The following is a 19732-nucleotide window of genomic DNA, read 5'->3' as shown; positions in this document are numbered from 1 at the left end:
TATTTTTCTTTTTTTATTTGAAAATTTTATATAAATATGAGTATATCTCGAAATTGATGCAACCTAGAAAAAATTTACTTAAGTACTTTTCGATTGCAATTTTTCTGTACTTTCAACAAATCACATAAAAAATTATTGTTTTCCTCTATTTAGATTTTTTTTCAAAATCTGTATTTTTTTAAAAAACATTGTGCAATAAATCACATAAGTTGTTCCCTAAAACATATCCAAAAATAAAAAAAATCGAAACTGCGTTTCTGGAGAAAATCGATTTTAAAACTTTGTTTTTGAAATAAAAAAAAAACCTGTATCTTTTTTTACCGTGCATATTTTTCACCATATAGTCCTAAGCAATACCTACAACTTTGTAGAAGATCTCAAATCGATCGGACAAACCGTTTTCGAGTTACAGTTTTTTAAAGATTTGCCATGCATTTTCCGATACGCCCTTCTCAAAAATAAGGCGAGGTTCAAAATGGCGGTCTGAAAGTGCATAATGGCATTTTTGATCATAAAGAATCTGTATGCAAATTTTCAGGCGATTAAAAAAATACAAAAATAATCGGGTTTGCGAAACGCCGTGGAACCGCTCAAATACGAAATTAAAATTCAAAATTTCCTGAATTTTTTAAAATGGTGGACGTGTAGTGTGAAACAAATGATCATCATGCGAAGAAATTTTAGTGATTTACTTGAAAAATCATTATTAAATGCTCAGTGCTTGGAATGTAAGTCAAGTTTGTAGATTGAGACAAAACGGTAACGACTCTGTCGTTCAAGGTCGTGGCAATTGGCTCAGATGAATTCATACAGAGTACGGTGCATTTAGAGCAAAGTGATGTTCCCAGATACCTAACTGTAGCGGTAAACGCGCAGCTGTTCAACAAGACAAAGCTGAAGATTCGAATGGACCTGGGTTCAAATCCCACCGCCACTCTTCGCTCAAAGAAAATTACCGAATCAGGTAAATCTTTTTTCCGAAATCACTTCGGTCAACGAAATGCTTACCGAACGTTATGTAACATGCAAGTTGGAGCACAGTTGACAAATCTACCGAAATGATCGGTAACTTTTCACCGAAAGATTGTAAATTTAGGCTACCAAATATTTCTTTCTATTTGAACTTCAACAATAATTCAAGCAATTAACAAACACGATTTTAATTATTTCAATAGTTTCATTAACCGTTATCATAGGACACCTGAACCCCTCTTAAGTATCTGAATGAAAACTGTCAGCTTAGGGTTTCTTGCTGGAACCGGAAGGACCTCCAGGGCTTTCAACACAGAACCGTCGTTATTAAAGACACCACGATCACCCAAATGCTGAAGATGGCATTACTTTGGCAATAGCGTCTTATATTCAATCGTTTTAGTTGTTTGTCGTTGGCAAATTTCACAAGTGTGTTCGATACGTAGCAACAATTCCGGGATATGGAAAGCTTTCTTGTTTGTAAGATTTTGGTTATGATTGTCTGACATTTCCCCGAAAACCATTTCCCCGAATGAACTATTTCTTCTCTTTCTCTAAAGATATTTTTCATTCATTTTTTAATTATCGGTGTAATAGAATATTCAGCAAGTTTGATAATCGTTTCAAACGAATGATTCTCTTATGAATGATTTGAATCGAAAAAATATGATATATAGATTGGAAATCGATGACAGTTTTTACTAGCACTGGCTTTAAAAAATATATTAAAAAATGAAGCCCGGTATTAACATTTTATTATGTTAAGAGTCGTAATAAATGCATCAAATGTAGCAGGTAGGGCTAGAAAGAATATTCAAGAGATGAACAAATCTGATGTTTAATTCATCTGAATGACACTGAATCTGGTTGAACTGGCAACGGAAGAATAATGAAATAAAGTTGAACTGGTTGAAAACAGCTTGCAGGATTCAAAGTGCAATGAGATGCAATGAAGACTGCATGGAAACTTAGATATAATAAATGAGTCATTAAGTTGATTTGAGACACATCTGACAGACCGGGTTCAGTCTATCATTCGATCATTACTACCGCGTTAGTAGTTTCTGTTTTTTTTACATAAATAGATGATTAATTTCTTTGTTTTTCTAACTACAGTTATAACATAAAACAGGCTTGTTTGATTTGAATTTTATAAATATCCCTTCTTTAGAACATAGGTTATTATTTCTTATATCACTGGTCTGATAATCGTTGGCATCAAAAAAGTTGATAATTTTAAAGCTAGTCTCGCCTTCTTATCATCGTAGGCAGTTCTTTGAAGCTTTACTATACATGAATTGTACTGCTTGCAGCTGCATCATTACATCATAAATTTGCCCTTCTTTCATTAAAATGCTGTTCTTTATAGATGAATATATCATTAAAAAATAACTGTACTACTGAAACTTTAATCAAATTTTTTTTTGGTAATTATATGCTATTACTTCAAACGTCATTGTAAGAACGAAAACTTCAGAGTTTATTATTTAGATCCAAAATTTTCAATGCTTTCGATCTACTCTTAATTGATATTTTTTTCAAATAGAGTTTTTAATTTCTAATTAGTGATAATTAGCATTTTTAGTTTTCATTACTAACGTGCTCTCTGTATTTGACTAGATGACCCATTTAGGAACGTTTCGGAATCAATACGTTTGGTTTCCATCCAAAACAAAAAAAGATTTTTATCTGGAAAACTTATATTGATTGTCAGTAAATCAATAAAGAAGCATGTTGTCTTTTCAAAATATCTAGAAGGAAGACTCGAGGTTAAATTACGAAGTGCAAGATATAATAGATTCTAAGGATAAATATGCTCACTGTAGCTACTGTCACTAAGTGTAATGAAATTACGTTTAATCTAGTGAATATATAATATGAGGGCGTTTGGCCAAATAAGGCATCTTTGTGTACAAATGCGAAACAATGTGAAAGAACAAACTATTATGAAAAGAAGATAAAATTCAAATTGAAATATTATCAGCTAAGTGCCACTACATATTGGGAGGGTATAAATATAAAGAACAGCCTATTCTAAGAAGGCAAAACTAAGCCGAATGTTCATTCGGCCAAATGTCCTTAAACCAAATAACTATACTCCAAAGATACCGCTTCCAATGAAACTGCTTATCATGGGCTCGTTTTTTTTTTTTTTTTTCATCAGGCTATCCAAAAAAAAATTAGTTGTGTTGAGTCAAATGCACGTGGCATATTATTTTGAACATCTCTTACTTTAAACACATGAATCTTATAACAAATTGATCAATTTTCATCTACTCTTACATCAACATACTTTACATACATACTATTTAGCAGCAGGATCATGAATAACTTTAAGTATGTCAATTACATTACGATTTTTTCTGGGAAATGGTACATTCGAGAAAATAATTTTCGGGGAAATAGTTCATTCGGGAAAACGTCATTCGAGGAAATTGCATTCGGAGAAATGGTTTTCGGGGAAACGTCGGACAATCTTTGGTTATTGTTATTCACTCACCTGTATAAAAATGTTAAGATAGTAAGTTTTGAAAAAAAAAAACAGAATATAGGGTAGGTGTACTAGTTATGGCCATAGTGGTTCCCTATTTCGCCATACGTGATAACTTGAATGTCTCAATAATTTGAAAAGTTTTTTTGTGTTTTAGCAGTAAGATATAGGATAAATCTTGATGTTAAAACATTCGAAAAGATTAAAAATTTGAAAGTTATTCAAATTTTGCATATGGCCAAACAGGGAACCACTATGGCCATAACTGGTACATTTTCCCTAATTAAACGCTTCAAAAAAAAATTATCCCCACTGTAAAAATTGTAATACTTTTGAAATGTGTCTCCACACATAATTTTAACAGATTATTTCCCATAAGAAAGCGGCTTCAAGAATTGGTAAAAAGAGCCAAGCATCATTGCCTTTCAACGTCCTTACATGAGCATGAGCATAGATGACCGCTTCGTAGTTGCACTCCATGATTGTCCAGAACATTCGAAGTTGCACAGAGATTTGATGAATTTGATGAATTTGATGAAAATGATGGGTTTAGCTACCAATTCTCAATGTGCACAAGTCAAGAGCTCAAAGTTTAAAAGTCAATAACGACACCGGCCACGATCGGCCCAATGCGGTCATCAGGGAAGAGAAGGAATGTTAGTTAGATAACCATTGCTACTAGAAACCGAATATACATCTGCATCTCCACAGTTGTCATGGAAAGGATATTGAGCTAGTGGGATAAGGTGGGATCCATGATAAAATCACGCCTAACCGGATTCGCGATATTGCTCGAATACGCATTGCATGCTAAACGAGTGTGCTTTCGATCCAAACGCTCACTCCCGCAGGAGCAAGCGACTACTACACCAGATATATTTCAGTTCAGAGCTTACATGTAAGGACTTTCTTAAAGATTGCACATCTGCTAGTAAAACTTACACAGCATAAAAAAAATACACATTGAACAAATTACACCCAAAATTTCAATAGAAAACACCCAACGTGTAAACCGGTTACAGCCATTTGAAAGTGGTGCAATATGATTCCGTACACCTTTTATATGGTTCTAGATAACATAAAGCTTTTAAACATTAAATATGACAAAAATTAAAGTTTCAAAAAGGTAAGAAAAATCTTCACACAGTTAATACAATTGTTATAGATGTACAATATTGGATGTACTCTAGAAATTTAAATTCATTCAAGCATCATTTTTCTAAGATCATTTATTTTGATGGCAGGAAATAAAAACCACCCTGTATAAAAATCTACCCCCATATAATGCTCTTTGCATAAATATGCTACTTTTTATATAAGTTGTAACAGTGTAAGGACAACGACTCACCCCTTCAAGCGTTACGAAATTTGTTAATGGGTTTTTGATTAGGACGTCTGAGATTGATCGCAGCAATAGCGTGTTATTCAAAACTGAAAAGGCAAAAGATGGCTCTTTTCCAGTGGTAGTAAAAATGAAATCCTGAAGCAAATGAATTAAACACAAAAAGTTATGTATTCACATTTCGCATGATTTCTAATCACTACTTTTCTCATCCAGTTTCCTGATTGCAAGTAATTTACGTTTTTCATTATTTTCCATACGTTTTGACTAGAGTTTTCATTCCCGGGAACATTTCCCAGGAATTGAGATTTCCCGGGATTCCCGTTTCCCGGGAAATGATTTTCTGTTTCCCGGGATTCCCGTATTTCCCGGGATTTTCTTATTTCCCGGGTAGCTTTATAAAAAAAAGGAATTACTATCTATTTTCAAACAAAAACCATCATATAATTCTAACCAAAAAACTCACTACATCACTAGTTATCTTTCGATGCTGATTTTTTTTATTGTAATGAAAAAGTTGTTCATAAAATAGATATCGTTTTTGACGAATTTTGCTATATAAAATAAAGGAATTTACAAGGGATGTTTTTTATGAATTCAGTAGGCTTATAAAGTTTTCATGGATGTAACAGTCACAATTTTCAATATAAAGACTCTGGTTGGATCAAGAATAAACTCCACGAGGACTTTTGCTTAATGTTATAAACTTTGTTGTTCTGAAGCCTTGCGTTTGTAATGAAGCTAACATTTCTTTAGAGACACATGAATAAATTACTCACACCGATTGAGCCGCATGACTAAGAACAAATTTTCGAATAAAATCGGAAAATAAAGCCATTGGCATTGTTTTTACGTCTGAGAGCTTTTTATCGCGGTTTTGTGAAAAAAAAACACAAAAAATACGAAACCAATTTTTTTGGATTTATTGTCGCTTGTGCCTATAATACAAAGCAAAATACAAATCAAAACCGTGTTTTTACAAAACTTTTACATTTTTGCTTTAAAAAGTGGATCAAAAGCTTTTGATTGATATAAAAAGTTCTAATTTAAATAATTATTATGTTTTTTGAAAAATAATTTTTCTTAGTAGTGCTACTATAGGAACAATAGGTTTGCTATAGATGCAAGGGAACTTAAATTATAAGCAAAACTATATTTCGATCATTTTTGTTTTTAACAAAATCGAGTTGAGTATCAATGGTTCCTAGGTAAATGGTTCCCGAGCTTCATGTTAAAAATATTTTGCAACGATTTGTAGCAAAACGGCCGTAAAAACTACTAGTGCGACAATAGGGGACTGTCTACTAAGAAAACACCGACCCTACACGAAACACGAATAATTTAAAAAATAAAATTCCACCAAATTTGCTTTATTTTCACGTTTTTATGAATTTCCCGGGAAATGGTAATTTTATTTCCCGTTTCCCGGGAAATCAAATCCCGGGAAATTTGAAAACTCTAGTTTTGACAGCTCTCGACTACCATTCTTCCATGCGCTTGTGTTGGAAGTTTGAGAAATTTGAGAATTCAGCGTAGCGCGATCAGTGAGTGGAATACAAACATCAGTATCGCTGCTCGGCGGCGAATGAGAGAAACTGAATGTTCGAAAGGTTGTTGTATGTAATTTTTGCCGCTGGCGCCAACTGTTAGCGGTTATGAACGAAATAAACAGTCTTTACTCTATTGATTTCATTTTGATAAAAAAATAGATTTTTCTCGAACTTTAATTAAAAAATATATTATTCTGCTATTTTTTTCTGTGATTACACGTCCAATTTTTTTTATTTTACGTTCAATTTCAATAGTTTATGGCTTTTTTTAAGTGAATAATGAAGCCAATTTCCAGATGATACATGTTTTTGGAAAGTTACAAAACTAAAAATCAATCAGCACAATTCCGTTCTAAAATATCCGAAAATCTTGCAATCCTGGAACCTTTTTATAAGCTATGTAAAAAGCGATTTAAGTAAATTCAGTAATATTTTAGAATAAAAATTCTGCAATAGTTCTAGTGTTCCGGGGAATAAACCTTTTGGCAAAATTTTGGGAGGAGCTGATGTGGGAATACGATTTTGGAGAATTTGTTGATGCCCAATAGTTTTTGTTCAATCAGTGTTAACACATGTAGATATGTTGACCCATACACCGTAGAATTATTGGGAAAACTTTAAACAGTCTCATTCGATTTGAGTTCCCTCCAATAAAATGTGTTTTGACGCTCTATAAGCTTGCAGGAAAAGTTTCATAAGGGTGGTAAAGGATCCTTGTTGGAGTTGATGACGTCTTGTCTAAGAAATATTATCTGACACTTTCAAAGCCCAAGAAAAAATGGTGCAAAAATCAAAAGTGTAAAAGCAGTTATCTCTTTTTGAATAGACAAATCGAAGAAAATGAAAACACACAGTTCTTTTATTTGCCAAATAAAACAGCTGTGTGTTTTTATTTTCTTTGGTTTGTTGGTTTAAGGCCGGTTTGCTACTGAGAAGAAAAGGAATCGCCTATCTCGATGTGTGGAAAATTTCTCCCAAGAAATGGTCAAGAAAATCACTTTTTTCTGATCGCAGTACGCAGTTGAGAAGAAATGTCACTTCAAAGGGGGCTCTCTGTAGGAAATTTCTTGACCCTTTCAGTCAAGGAATTTCTTTACTTTTCTTGAGCGAAACAGCATACTTAGCTTTAAGCCTGATTTGCTGCTGGAAAGGAATCGCTGAAGAAATTTCTCGCCAATTCCTTGCAGAAATTTTCTACAGCGACTCCCGTTTGAACTGACATTTCTTTTCAACTGTGTACCGCGATCAGAAAAAAGCGCTTACTTGATCGATTCCTTGCAGAAATTTCCCATGCATCTAGATAGGCCAAGAAATTACTTGTCAGCAGCGAATCAGGCTTTATATAGAGAAAGCTGCTTTTCCATTTTTTACTTTTCTACCAATTTTACTTGGGCCTTAACAAACGAAATCTGCTAATCAAAAAATTGAATTAGAATTCAGAACCTCAAATTCAAATTTAGATACCTGGGAACTAACAGAAAGATATTTGATGTTCTCGTCTAACGTTCATTTGTATTCTCAGCTATATATTCAGAATTAAAACAAACCATTAAAATCTAATTTAACCACCTTTATGTCTGTTCATTTACTTTCAGTGCGAGCCAGAGAAATGCCCAGATAGAAAAAAACGCCGCGAGGAAGAACGACGCCATCAAGCTGAACACCGAAATCGGAACAACGCAAAACAAAACGCTATAGATAGAGTTCTTCGGGAATCATTAGGCTTCCTGATCAAATACCACAACCGACACACGTCTAGCCATATTTGAATTTAAAATTAAGCGAACAGAAAATCATCGAAGCATCCACTTTGGTCGAATGTGATGCCTAACCTAGAGTTGTTCTAAGTTCTAAGCATTCCTAGTGAAACAAAAAACTAACATAGTTCTGAGCCAAGCACACTATTTATTACAACATCAATCTTAAAACGCCGGAAAGAACATAAAAAGCAGGAACTGTTAAAAACTCAATAACTACATTTTCAATCGCTATGTCCCTTGTTACAACATTCCTGAAGTTCATGCACAAAGTTGAGCAAAACGGCAAAAAAGTGCTATGCGGTCAGACGATTTTAGTCAAGATTTCATGTTCATCAGAACGACAGTTCATCGAAGACCGCTGTATTAATCAATCCTTCCGAATCAACGTCACAGTTACATTTACATTGCCAATAAGTAGGTTGATTCGAAGGAATCCTACCTAGCTAGTATTATTAGTTCGGAAATCCTATTGGGTTGCGGAGTTCTGGTATCCAGTAGCCCAAATTCTTTCCTTTTTTAAACTTGAGTAAATGTCTAGAAGGCATTTCCTATACTTGAACTCCACTGACTATGCTCTGTCCTTTGTCTTCCCTCAAACGACATACGCTATTACATTATTATTTTCTGTGATATTTATTAACTTATTTAAATTATGAACACAATGAATTGTGCAAATAAATAAAATGAATAATGACTGTGTCACATGTTTATTACATCGAAAGAAATTCCTACAAATCAAAATATTTGAACGGGGGCCTTCCTTAGCCGAGTGGTTATAGTCCGCGGCTAAAAAGCACAGCCATGCTGAAGGTGTCTAGGTTCGATTCCCGGTCGGTCCAGGATCTTTTCGTAATGTAAATTAAAAATTTCCTTGACTTCCATGGGCATAGAGTATCATCATACCTGCCACAGAGTATACGAAATGGCAAGTTTGGCAAAGAAAGTTCTAAGTTAATAACTGTGGAAGTGGTCATAATGACACTAAACTGAGAAGCAGGCTCTGTGAGGACGTAATTCCAAGAAGAAGAAGAAGCATTAGAAAATATGCCTTAGGGGAGCCAAAATTACAAAATTTGCGTCACTCTAATGTCTATGCTATCCCATGTAAAATTGCACAAAAATGATTCCAATGTACTAGAAGAACTTAGTCCATCCTGTACAATAGCTAATGGCTCATTTATTTCAGTCAACGAAATAAGATGCTTCATCAAAACACAATCTAATAGTTCAACAGCCTCTTCAAGAATTAATTCTCAGATTCCCAGAGGAAAATCTTCAGAAATCAACAGTAATTTTATTTAGAATAATTTCAGGGTGTCCTTGACAGATCTCTACTGAAATTCTTTAAGAGATTTCTTTGTCAATTCTCGAAGAAAATTATTCAGCGATTTTCCAAAGCATGCTTAGAAGAATTTCTCCAGAAGTTGCTCCATGAAATCCGTGAAAACTCCAAAACTACTGCCTCTGATAATTTCCTCAAGTATTATTTTTTTCCGAAAACTATCCTAGAATTTCCTCCACATATTTTTCACTAATTCTTCAACCAAATTCTCCAGTTGTTACTGTAGGAGCTCTTCTAAAGATTTCTACAGGATTTCTCGCGAGAAAACACACCGAATTTTTGAAAAAAAAATAGCTCTAGGGTTTTTGAAGAAACTATGCAAGAATTGTTCGGGTGGATTTCTTCAAGAAATCGTCTACGTTTCCTCCCAGGAATTCAGAAAATTCTTGAGGAGTACTTCGAAAAAATCTATTGTTTTATATGAATTTCTCTATCATTTCATTCGAGTATTATCCAGTATTCAATCCAAATATTACCACTGCAATTTTTCCAAATATGTCATAAAAGGTTTCTCGAAACATTCTCATGCAATCTTAAAAAGTATATTTTATTTTAGTTTTTATATGAGTTGATACAGCAGCAATTTTCCCAATAATTCCTTAAATCATTCCTGTACAATTTCTTTCAAGATTCTGTCCATTTTTTTAAAGAAGTTCCTTTACAAAAACCTGCGAAACACTATCCCGAGATTTAATTAATTTTTTTTTCCGATTATCTCAGCAAATTATCCATGAAATCTTCCAAGACTTCTTCGAAAGTCCAGGATTTCTTTGTAATTAAGGATGACTTTAACACTTACACAGGTTTTATCAGAGGTTACTTTAGGATTCTCTTCAGAAATACCTCATGGATTTTTTTTTTTTTTTGAAACAAAAAACTTAGCGTTCTCTGAAGACATTCCTGGAAGAATCCATAAAAAAAACTTCAAAGACTTACTTTAGAAAATCTCATAAGGGAGGAAATTCTGTAGAAATCGTAGAATGAATCTCTGGAGCATCTGCTGAAGGTATTTTCAGATAAATTTCTAGTTGAAATCTTGTAAAAATTTTGTATACATCCTAAAATACAACTTCATAGAAAATTTCACAAAGAATTTTTGGAAGAACTTTTATGATTTGTGAAATAATCTGTGTAAAAATTCCATTTCTGTAAGTACCATGGGAAAATTAAGGCTGAATGTTTGAGGTATCTTATTTTTTTTGGAGAAACTGCATAGGAATATTCGTGGAGAAATTTCTTGGGAAATAATAGCTAAATGTACACCTTTAGAAATTTCAGAAGTAATATCCGAACAAACCTGAAATAATTTATGATGAAATTGCTTGTGAAGATCATGGAAAAAAAACACATACAGTAATAAGAGCGAGCAGTAATACTTGTCGTAACGTCACAAGGAATTCTCAAATAAAAAGTCTAAGTTCTTATAGAGATATATCTGCTCATATGGTATAAATAATCAGTGTTGACCAGACTCATTTCCCCGAAATTCGAATGGTGAAGCCATGAACTGTTATAACTGTGCGTTGTATTCCTGAGATGGAGGGGGAGTTGGTTGGGCTTGAGTGTTTCACATGGGATCCGACAGTTTCGATTTCGGTGGGCCGCAATTCAAGTTTCGGTGAAATAATTCGCACTCACTCACTCACTCATTTCATTTCACCGAAACTTGAATTGTGGCTCTCTGGGATCAAAATTGATCGATTTTGTGTGCAGTACTCAAGCTTAACCATCTGTTTTGCTATCTTAGGAGGATAGAGCATGTTTGTAGTAGTTCGTGGCTTCGTAGTTCGGAAAATGTTATTTTCGGGGAAATGAGTCTGAGCAACACTTTCGTTTTATTTTCTAGTTTCGTTTATTTTCTAGTTTCTTGTTCGGTCTCTTTTAGGCCTCTTTTTGGTTCCTTTTTTTTCAGGCAACAGGTCGTTAATATCTTATTTTTAAGGTACTCAGTCGCTACCAGCCCTGTAAAGACGGAAAGATTTCTAAATCTTGTGGTAACGACTGACACTCTTTGCGTTAGAGCCTTGTAAATATTTATTTTTTTAACTTTCAATTTACAATTTAGAAATGCATAGGGTTAAAAAATATTAGCCAAAGTTTGTCCTAGCGGAATTTGGGGCAAGTGTGCCACCTTTAGCAAATTGTTCTCTAACTTTGCCTAAAGCTTATAAAATCCACCTATTTAGCCTCATGATGTTAGTTTCACATCTTCTCATAACCATTGTGCCATTTAAAATGAAAATAATTTCTAAAAGTATTAGTTTTAGAGCTTTTCAAATATCATCCAAAATAACCTATTTTTCGACACTATGGGCAAGAATGAACATCGCATGTAATTCTACTTGTAATGAAATTTTATTTATTTCCTATTAATATTACTTACAAAGCAGACGCTAATCGATAATTTAAAAAATAATTTTAAGTTTACCGTAATAAGGGGATTCAAATGCCACAATAACTGACACATTTGAATAGTTTCACGATGGACAGTACATTAGAAAGTTCTGTTAATAATTTACCTTTTACCATCCTATTGAGAAACAACGAAATCTTATAAAAATCCACTCAAATTTGGTTGTCTTTGCAAAAGTCGATGTAAATACGTGAAAAATAGAGCAATTTTCATCATATTTTGATCATTGTATTGTGAACTATAGGGGAACTTTATGTTAAGCTCAAAGAGAAAATATATATTGTAGTTTTTATAAAAAGCAGGGGTGGCACACTTGCCCCTATGGCACACTTGCCCCAAAGTCCAAAGTGGTTTGGAGGATGATTAGTAGGTCAAACAAGATATTACTCTGATCGTGGCCATATCACTGTTTTTGTTGGCTTTCACTTTAAAACGTAGCTTGTGTTTTTCATGCCGGTATGAACGTTAAGTTCATGCTTCAAATGGGAATCAAATCTTAGCCACACCACCCTCCCGTTACGCATATTTAATATCCCTCCACCCACAAAATATATACAGTCGGGTCTCCTATTAAACGCTTTCCTATAACGTGCACTCCTATTACGCTCACTCCTATTAGACACACCAGGACGTTATAGGAGACCCAGGGCTTATGGGGTTTCATCACTTTGGGGGTGTCGTTGAATATCTCGTATGCCAAAAGAGATAGTACAGTACAGTTTTCGGCGAAGTTTAAGTACTAAGTACGATCTACCTTGAGGAGTTGAGGATCATCTTTTTAGTTGAGAACTTGGCCGGTAGGGGCGCTTTTTCTGATTTGTACTATATGAACCGTCAGGGATAAGTTGCTCAATATCACAAGGGCTAACATTATTTGAGCCGAAAGTTTCGAAATTTTGCCACTAGGCGGCGCTAGTGAGCAAATAATTTTTGTTTCGTAGATAGCTCAGTAGCCTGACTACTTAGAAAGATGGCGTCTTCGGCAAATTTGCTCAGTACCACAAGGGCTAACATTATTTGAGCCGAAAAATTCAAAATTTTGCCACTAGGCGGCGCTAGTGAGCAAATAATTTTTGTTTTGTGCATAGCTCAGTTGCTTGACCACTTAGAAAGATGGCGTCTTCGGCAAAGTTGCTCAGTATCAAAAGGGCTAACATTATTTGAGCCGAAAGTTTCAAAATTTTGCCACTAGGCGGCGCTAGTGAGCATGGAATTTTTGTTTTGTGGATAGCTCAGTAGCCTGACCACTTACACGACACTCTTGTTTGAATATTTTTAAAATATAAACCTTCTTTTTCATAACGTTAATTCAATCTTATAAAAAAAAACTTTTTCTCCCGATTTGTAAGTATATATAAAATCTCGAAACTTTCGGCTCAAATAATGTTAGCCCTTGTGATACTAAGCAACTTTGCCGAAGACGCCATCTTTCTAAATGCTCGGGCTACTGAGCTTTCCACGAAACAAAAATTCATTGCTCACTAGCGCCGCCTAGTGGCAACATTTCGAAACTTTCAGCTCAAATAATGTTAGCCCTTATGATACTGAGCAACTTTGCCGAAGACGCCATCTTTCTAAGTGGTCGGGCTACTGAGCTATGCGCAAAACAAAAATTCTTGGCTCACTAGCGCCGCCTAGTGACAAAATTTTGAAACTTTCGGCTAAAATAATGTTAGCCCTTGTGGTACTGAGCAACTTTGCCGAAGACGCCATCTTTCTAAGTGGTCAGGCAACTGAGCTATGCGCAAAACAAAATTTCCATGCCCACTAGCGCCGCCTGGTGGCGTAATTCCGTATCAGAATAACCACCACATGTTAGCCTTTGAGCTACTGAACAACTCTTCCGAAGATACCAACCTTCCAACACATCAGGATTCAGAGATATCATATGTTACAAAATTTTGCATTCTTATCCCTCATGGTTCATATAGTGCAAATCAGAAAAAGCGCCCCTACCGGCCAAGTTCTCAACTAAAAGGATGGTCCTCAACTCCTAAAGGTAGATCGTACTTAGTACTGAAACTTCGCCGAAGACAGTACTGTGCTATCTCTTTTGGCATACGAGATATTCAACGACACCCCCAAAGTGATGAAATCCCATAAGCCCTGGGTCTCCTATAACGCAGATTCCTATTACGCCCCCCAACCATGTGTCTAATAGGAGACCTGACTGTACTTTTTGAACATGAAAGAAGTGTTCGAACAAGCTATGGGACAAGTTATAAATGGATGTGCAAACCACATAGCAATGCAATGTATGGCGCTGTTTAAAAACCAAGCAAATTAATTTTTAAACTTGTCGTTTGATGGAATAAATATATTTCTGTCGTCTTTATTCCATGGACTTCCATTGACGATTTTGATGAATTTATTTAGCTCTATGGCTAGGTTATTGGTTATCCATAGTACTTTCTACAAGCTTGAGTAGTTCTACGTTTCTCAGGTGCCTATAATAGTGTAGAAGAAAAAAGATTAATAAGAGAAAGCGATAATTATTTTAGAATTGATTTTAGAATGCAATGAATGATTTAAGAATTTGCACATTCAAAACAGAAAGTGAACAATTTTGACAGTCCAATCAACAATTTCAGATTACAGCTTGCTTGGATTATACTATAAAATCTGTGGCCAAGGAACGTCAAAGTCGAACCACCCCCATCAGATTCAAAAATGAATGTAAATGGAAACATTATATTATGTTATAACTTTGTCTGTGCTATAACTGTTAAATAATCGATGACACATATGACCATCAATATAGATAAAGCATTTCAAACTGAATATATCATTTATTAGTTTAATACTAACTTGATGTGACACCAGTGTCCTATACGAATATGCAATTGGGCCACTGTATGCATGCTATAAAATGTTTGACATTTACTGTGAGCGCTGTTTTCAAGTTACCCATGAGATAAAGCGAGACAGCACCAACACACGGCGCACAGTAAAAGTCAAAAGAGCAAAAAAAAATATTTTAAGTGCAGAGGCTCATACTGTTTAACCTACTGTTGCGCGACAACAGTTGTGATTTATATGCTATCATTTTGCAACAAAGATATCTATCGACACCAAACCAAAATGTATTCCTCAAGAATCTTCTTAAGAACAATACTTGACAGTTTTTATTTACAGTTTGGCCCTTTATAATACGGCAAAATCAACAAATATACATGGAAGTCGCATAATAATGAACGCACTATGTACGGTTCGAGGAAACCACAGTTTGAAATCGTCATATCTTAAAATCCAGATAATATAGAAACTTGGGGTCTTTATTAAAGTTGTTCTGGAGGTAAAGCGCTATATGATGGTACCTCATTTAATTCGGAATTTGACCTCGGGCTCAGATTAGGTACCACTTCTAGTACTGCATTTGGTCCCTCGGTAGTACAAAAGGTACAGATCGCAGTACACTTTTCACGGCATTCTAGATTACCTTATGAGCCATAAAATTTTGGGCAACTGCAAGGGACATGGAGGTCTTTAATTTGTCTTTGATTTGACCGCTAGGTGGCACTAGTGGGCATGGAAGTTTTACTTTTGTTTGGCAGATATTTCAGGATCCTGGCTATTAAGAAGGATGTCGTCTTTGGCAAAGTTGTTTAGTAAGTTAAGGACTATCATTGTTTGAGCTAGTTGATTCAAAATTTTGCGCTAGTGAGCATGAAACTTTTGTTTACAGATATCTCATACTGCAGGATCTCGACTTTTTAGACAGGCACCTTCGGCAAAGTTGTTCAGAAGCTCATAGACTATCATTATTTTGCAAAATATCGAACTTTAAGAATTAAACAAAATAAAAGAATTTGAGCTACTGAACAACTCTGCCGAAGACGCCATCTTTCTAAGTGATCAGGCTCCTGAGATATTTGCGAAACAAATGTTTTATGCTCACTAGCGCCGTCTAGTGGCAATATTTTGAATCAACTAGCTCAAACAATGATAATGCTTGAGTTACCGAACAACTTTGCCGAAGAAGTCATCTTTCTAAGTGGTCAGGATCATGAGATCTGAGAAACAAAAGTTTCGTACTCACTAGCGCCGCCTAGTGGCAAAATCCCGAATTTCTTGGCTATAATAATAATAGCCCCACAGATAACAGATGTTTATGCTAGAACAAAAATTTTCTGAAAACCTGTGTAAATATTCAAACAGAAACTCCTTGCAATCACTAGCGCCGCCACACAACGAATTGCGTCAATCAGTGGTGAATATAATTATCTTGAAATGTTTTATATTCACCACTCACATCGTCATGGAAACTTAGCGATAACAGCGCCACCACAGTGTTGCTGCTTGTGTTGCCATATAAAACGACCGTTTATTATTTTACACAGTTTTGTAATCGTACTTGAACATCTGTTATCTGTGATAGCCCTTAAGCTACTGAAGAATTTTGCCGAAGACGTCATCTTTCTAAGTGGTCAGACTCCTGGGATATTCGCAAAACCAAGGGTGTTGTACAAAGTACAACGCGCGACTACTCGCGTTACAAAAATTCGCGCGACGATCGAAAGGTTAAAAAAAATGACTTCTGTCGCGAAATTTTTATTTCTGACACATAGCGCACTGTCCAGCAATATGCATGTAAAACGAGAAAAAAATCACTTCAAGGACGCGTTATAGTTTGTGTTATCACAAAGCACTTCTCCGAATCATCGTAACTCAACTACTGAATAGAACATTCTTACCGTAGGTATACGTTCACGAAATAAAACATTACAACAGTCACCACGGGTCAAAAGAAAAAGAGCTTTTGAACAAAGTATACCAAGTATACATGTTGGCGTTAAGTTTTGAATCTACATCTACACGGAAGTAATAATCTACCCAAATGTAGGTTTAATTCATCCATAGCACGGACGATCGGATCACGCTTATAAACATACTACAGGAAAATTACACCGGGGTTGGATAAACACTTGACATTAGATCACATATGAGCTTATTCTACAATTAAAATGAGGGCAGAAATCTCGGTCTGGGTTAACAATAATGAAACGAATCCTCGGCGAGTAATTTCATTCGAATCGAATATGGACATCTTGCTATACGAAATCGAGATTCCTTCCCACACTCCACTCGTAGAATAAGCTTTACTGTAACGTAACATTTTACAAACGTATATTACGAGGTCTATTTTGTAAATCGAGCAGAATCATGTGACTCGTCTGTAATCACTGTCGATCAAAGTAAGCAGGCATATTTCAGATGTCACCCGTCGACTTCCATAGTGATAAAGTCACATAGAGTGACAATTGTCGAAAAACTCGAGTGACAGAGCTGAGTCGAGCGATTTTTTCGGTCGACAGTGACTCCAGTCGAGTCATTTTGATCGACTCGACTTATAAAATAGACCCCTACATCAAAGCAACTGTCAATGTCATACCAAAAAACTAAAGGGTTCAAGAGCCATACGAGTAGATGCGTGAATTGAACAAATTGTAGAAAATCCACTTTTCCAAATTATTGTATTTCTACGGCAAAAATCTGAAATGCCTTTGGAAATATGAATTGACGTTTCGGCACATGAAGTAAGTCAAACAATATAGTTTAAGTATTTTTATTTTAATCTATTCATGAATTAATGTAACGCATAATTAAAAAAAACTGGTTAAAATATCTTAATGGAAATTATATTAAGCGTACGGCACTCCCAACCAAGAGAGGAAGCGTATCGAACTTATTACAGAACATATTTGTTTCTTGGTAAATCAGAATCCAATATAGGTTTATGTAAATTTACATTTGGAGAAGTCCATCTCCGGATGTTGTTGCATAAACCTGAAAAAAAAGATGTTTGTAATGATTTGTATAATTAACACCAAAAACCCGAGACTTACTTCTTCAGCACATCTTGCTTTTTCTGCTCATCGCTTGTCGGCAGTCCCATCTCCTTCTGTCGCTGGTCGAACATCATCTTCTCAACCATACCACGCGTCTGTCCATCCAAATCGGACAGCTTGGACGATTCCGGATTGATTTTTCGCGTATTGATTGGCGGATCGGTCACGACCAATCTGTCCCACCAATTCATCTGGTTGATTTTGTCCAAAGTGACCACAACGGTGTTCTTGTCAAGATGCCACAGAGACTCTTCCATTTTCACATCGGCATGCAGTTCACCGTCAATGACCGGTGGGTGTCCTTTGAGGCCAACCTTGAGCGATTTTCGTTGAATGTTCACCACGACGTCCTTGGCCTTCAGCGTGAACTTGACATCGAATGGTACGCGGAGTTCCAGCTCCTGAAGCGTTTGAGTCCATGTGTACTTCTCCAGATCGCATCCGTTGCCTTGGTTGGGTTTCAGTTTTCCCTTGTCCTCTGGTTCTTCGTCATCGTCCTTTTTCTCATCAGCATCTGGGGTGGCCTCCGTTACTGGTTTGGATTCCTCCTTGCTCCTAAAATGCAAAATTTAAAAGTTTAAACGTTTTCGATTTCCAATATTAAACTCATTTTTTATGTCTAGGTGTTTTTCAATTCCCGTAGTTGATCAGTCCCAAGACGATGTCTAAAATGGATTACCACCGCTAGCATTCGCTAACGAGTCCAACGAAAAATCGAAGGCATTTGTGTACGCACCGCACGAGAGTACGATGCGCACTGAGAGAACGTTAAGGGGACACGGGAGACCGTGTTATTTTACCTATCTTTCGTCTCAGTCTAACAATAATCATCAAAACTTTGTGGAAGCAAATCTCGAGTTTTAGTGAACCGATGAAGCTGAAAATTTATCGGGTTGTGCACTACATATATAGAATCATAGTGATACATTTTCGCATCGATATATGGAGTGGTTCTTGGGATTTGCTTCTTGAAATGGATAGGGTGATTATGATGACGTCCCGTGCGGCCTTAACGCTCAACGCTCCGTCATCGTAATCATCGTAATCATCGTCATAATCGAAACTTCAAAACCAGTTTTTCTGTTCAAAACTGAAAACCATATTTTCATAGAATAATTTTCAGTTTTGAACAGAAAAACTGTTTTGAAGTTTCGATGATGACGATGATTACGATGACGGAGCGTTGAGCGTAAAACTTGATTCCATGGAAACCCACTACAGCAAACATTGATACGTACTTTTGGGCAGCAATTTCCTGCTGCATTTTCTCCGCCTCGGCATCGGTAAGCTCAGTAATGGCAGCTGATTGCTGTTCCTGTTGAAGCCGTTCCTCTTCCTCCTTCTTCCGGCGAGCCTCTGCCCTTCTGCGCTCAGCTGCCTCACGTTCCTCACGTTTCTTACGGGCAACCTCCTGAGCAATTTCCGCTTCCTTACGGAATATTTTCAACACCAGCTTCTCCCATTCGCCCTTGTCGCCTCCGGTGTAGAAATCCGTTTTCCGGTTCAGGAAACCGGCGATTGTTGCGAGGAGCTGAAAATAATTTGTGATTTAGCGAGAACGAAATTGAGGTTAACCAATCAATAAGCACTTACGTCCGGAACGCCACCCGGATGCTGCTCTGCCAGAGTGAACAAAACCTGATCGAACTTCCCTTCGTCGCTGGACATTTTGAGGATCTGTTTCCGACCAAAATCAGAATTGATTTGTACTTAAATCGTCGATTTTACTATTAAACAATCAGTTTATCAAGTCACCACGGTGAGTTTGTTTGGATTTTGCCAGATGCTTCGAGATTGCGAATCACGGATAACCAAAACAAAAGGTAGCTGTCAAAAATATCGATGCTTTTTCACAAGCGGCACACCGACCTCATCGGCCTAGAAACGTTCAATAAACACGGAGAACCGAAACAACCCAAATTAATGGCCACTCACTGATAAAAATCCACACGCTCGATCTGTGTGTTTAAAATTATGGATTGATTCATGAACGTCCATATCGATTTGCTATGA

General features: G+C 36.0%; 2 protein-coding genes across 2 annotated transcripts in view; one reads left to right on the top strand and one right to left on the bottom strand.

Annotated features, from left to right (window-relative positions):
• LOC5571808 overlaps nucleotides 1–8809 on the top strand; it is a 191995-nt gene extending 183186 nt beyond the window's left edge. Inside the window, exon 5 of the mRNA XM_021841423.1 lies at nucleotides 7951–8809. Within this exon, the coding sequence (XP_021697115.1) occupies nucleotides 7951–7976 (26 nt within the window). The 3' untranslated portion in view covers nucleotides 7977–8809. The remainder of the gene's footprint in view (nucleotides 1–7950) is intronic.
• An 8611-nt stretch (nucleotides 8810–17420) lies between these two features.
• LOC5571809 (nuclear migration protein nudC) lies at nucleotides 17421–19528 on the bottom strand. Its single transcript, XM_001659890.2, has 4 exons — nucleotides 19313–19528; nucleotides 18958–19250; nucleotides 17717–18274; nucleotides 17421–17657 (listed from the first exon to the last, which is right to left on the bottom strand). The coding sequence occupies exons 1-4, from the start codon at nucleotides 19385–19387 to the stop codon at nucleotides 17606–17608; spliced, it is 978 nt and encodes a 325-aa protein (XP_001659940.1). The 5' UTR covers nucleotides 19388–19528; the 3' UTR covers nucleotides 17421–17605.
• Between the last annotated feature and the right edge of the window lie 204 nt (nucleotides 19529–19732).

The sequence above is a fragment of the Aedes aegypti genome, chromosome 2, assembly GCF_002204515.2.
Source record: "Aedes aegypti strain LVP_AGWG chromosome 2, AaegL5.0 Primary Assembly, whole genome shotgun sequence".
NCBI lineage: Eukaryota > Metazoa > Arthropoda > Insecta > Diptera > Culicidae > Aedes > Aedes aegypti.
This window is presented reverse-complemented; position numbering and strand designations above follow the sequence as displayed.

Bases quoted from the DNA above. Each gene is read 5' to 3' on its own strand.
- LOC5571809 (XM_001659890.2), bottom strand. From the start codon at position 19,387: ATGTCCAGCGACGAAGGGAAGTTCGATCAGGTTTTGTTCACTCTGGCA. The intron at 19,251-19,312 runs GTAAGTGCTTAT...AATTATTTTCAG, and splicing joins ATCCGGGTGGCGTTCCGGAC to CTCCTCGCAACAATCGCCGG. The intron at 18,275-18,957 runs GTACGTATCAAT...TTTGCATTTTAG, and splicing joins CAGGAAATTGCTGCCCAAAA to GAGCAAGGAGGAATCCAAAC.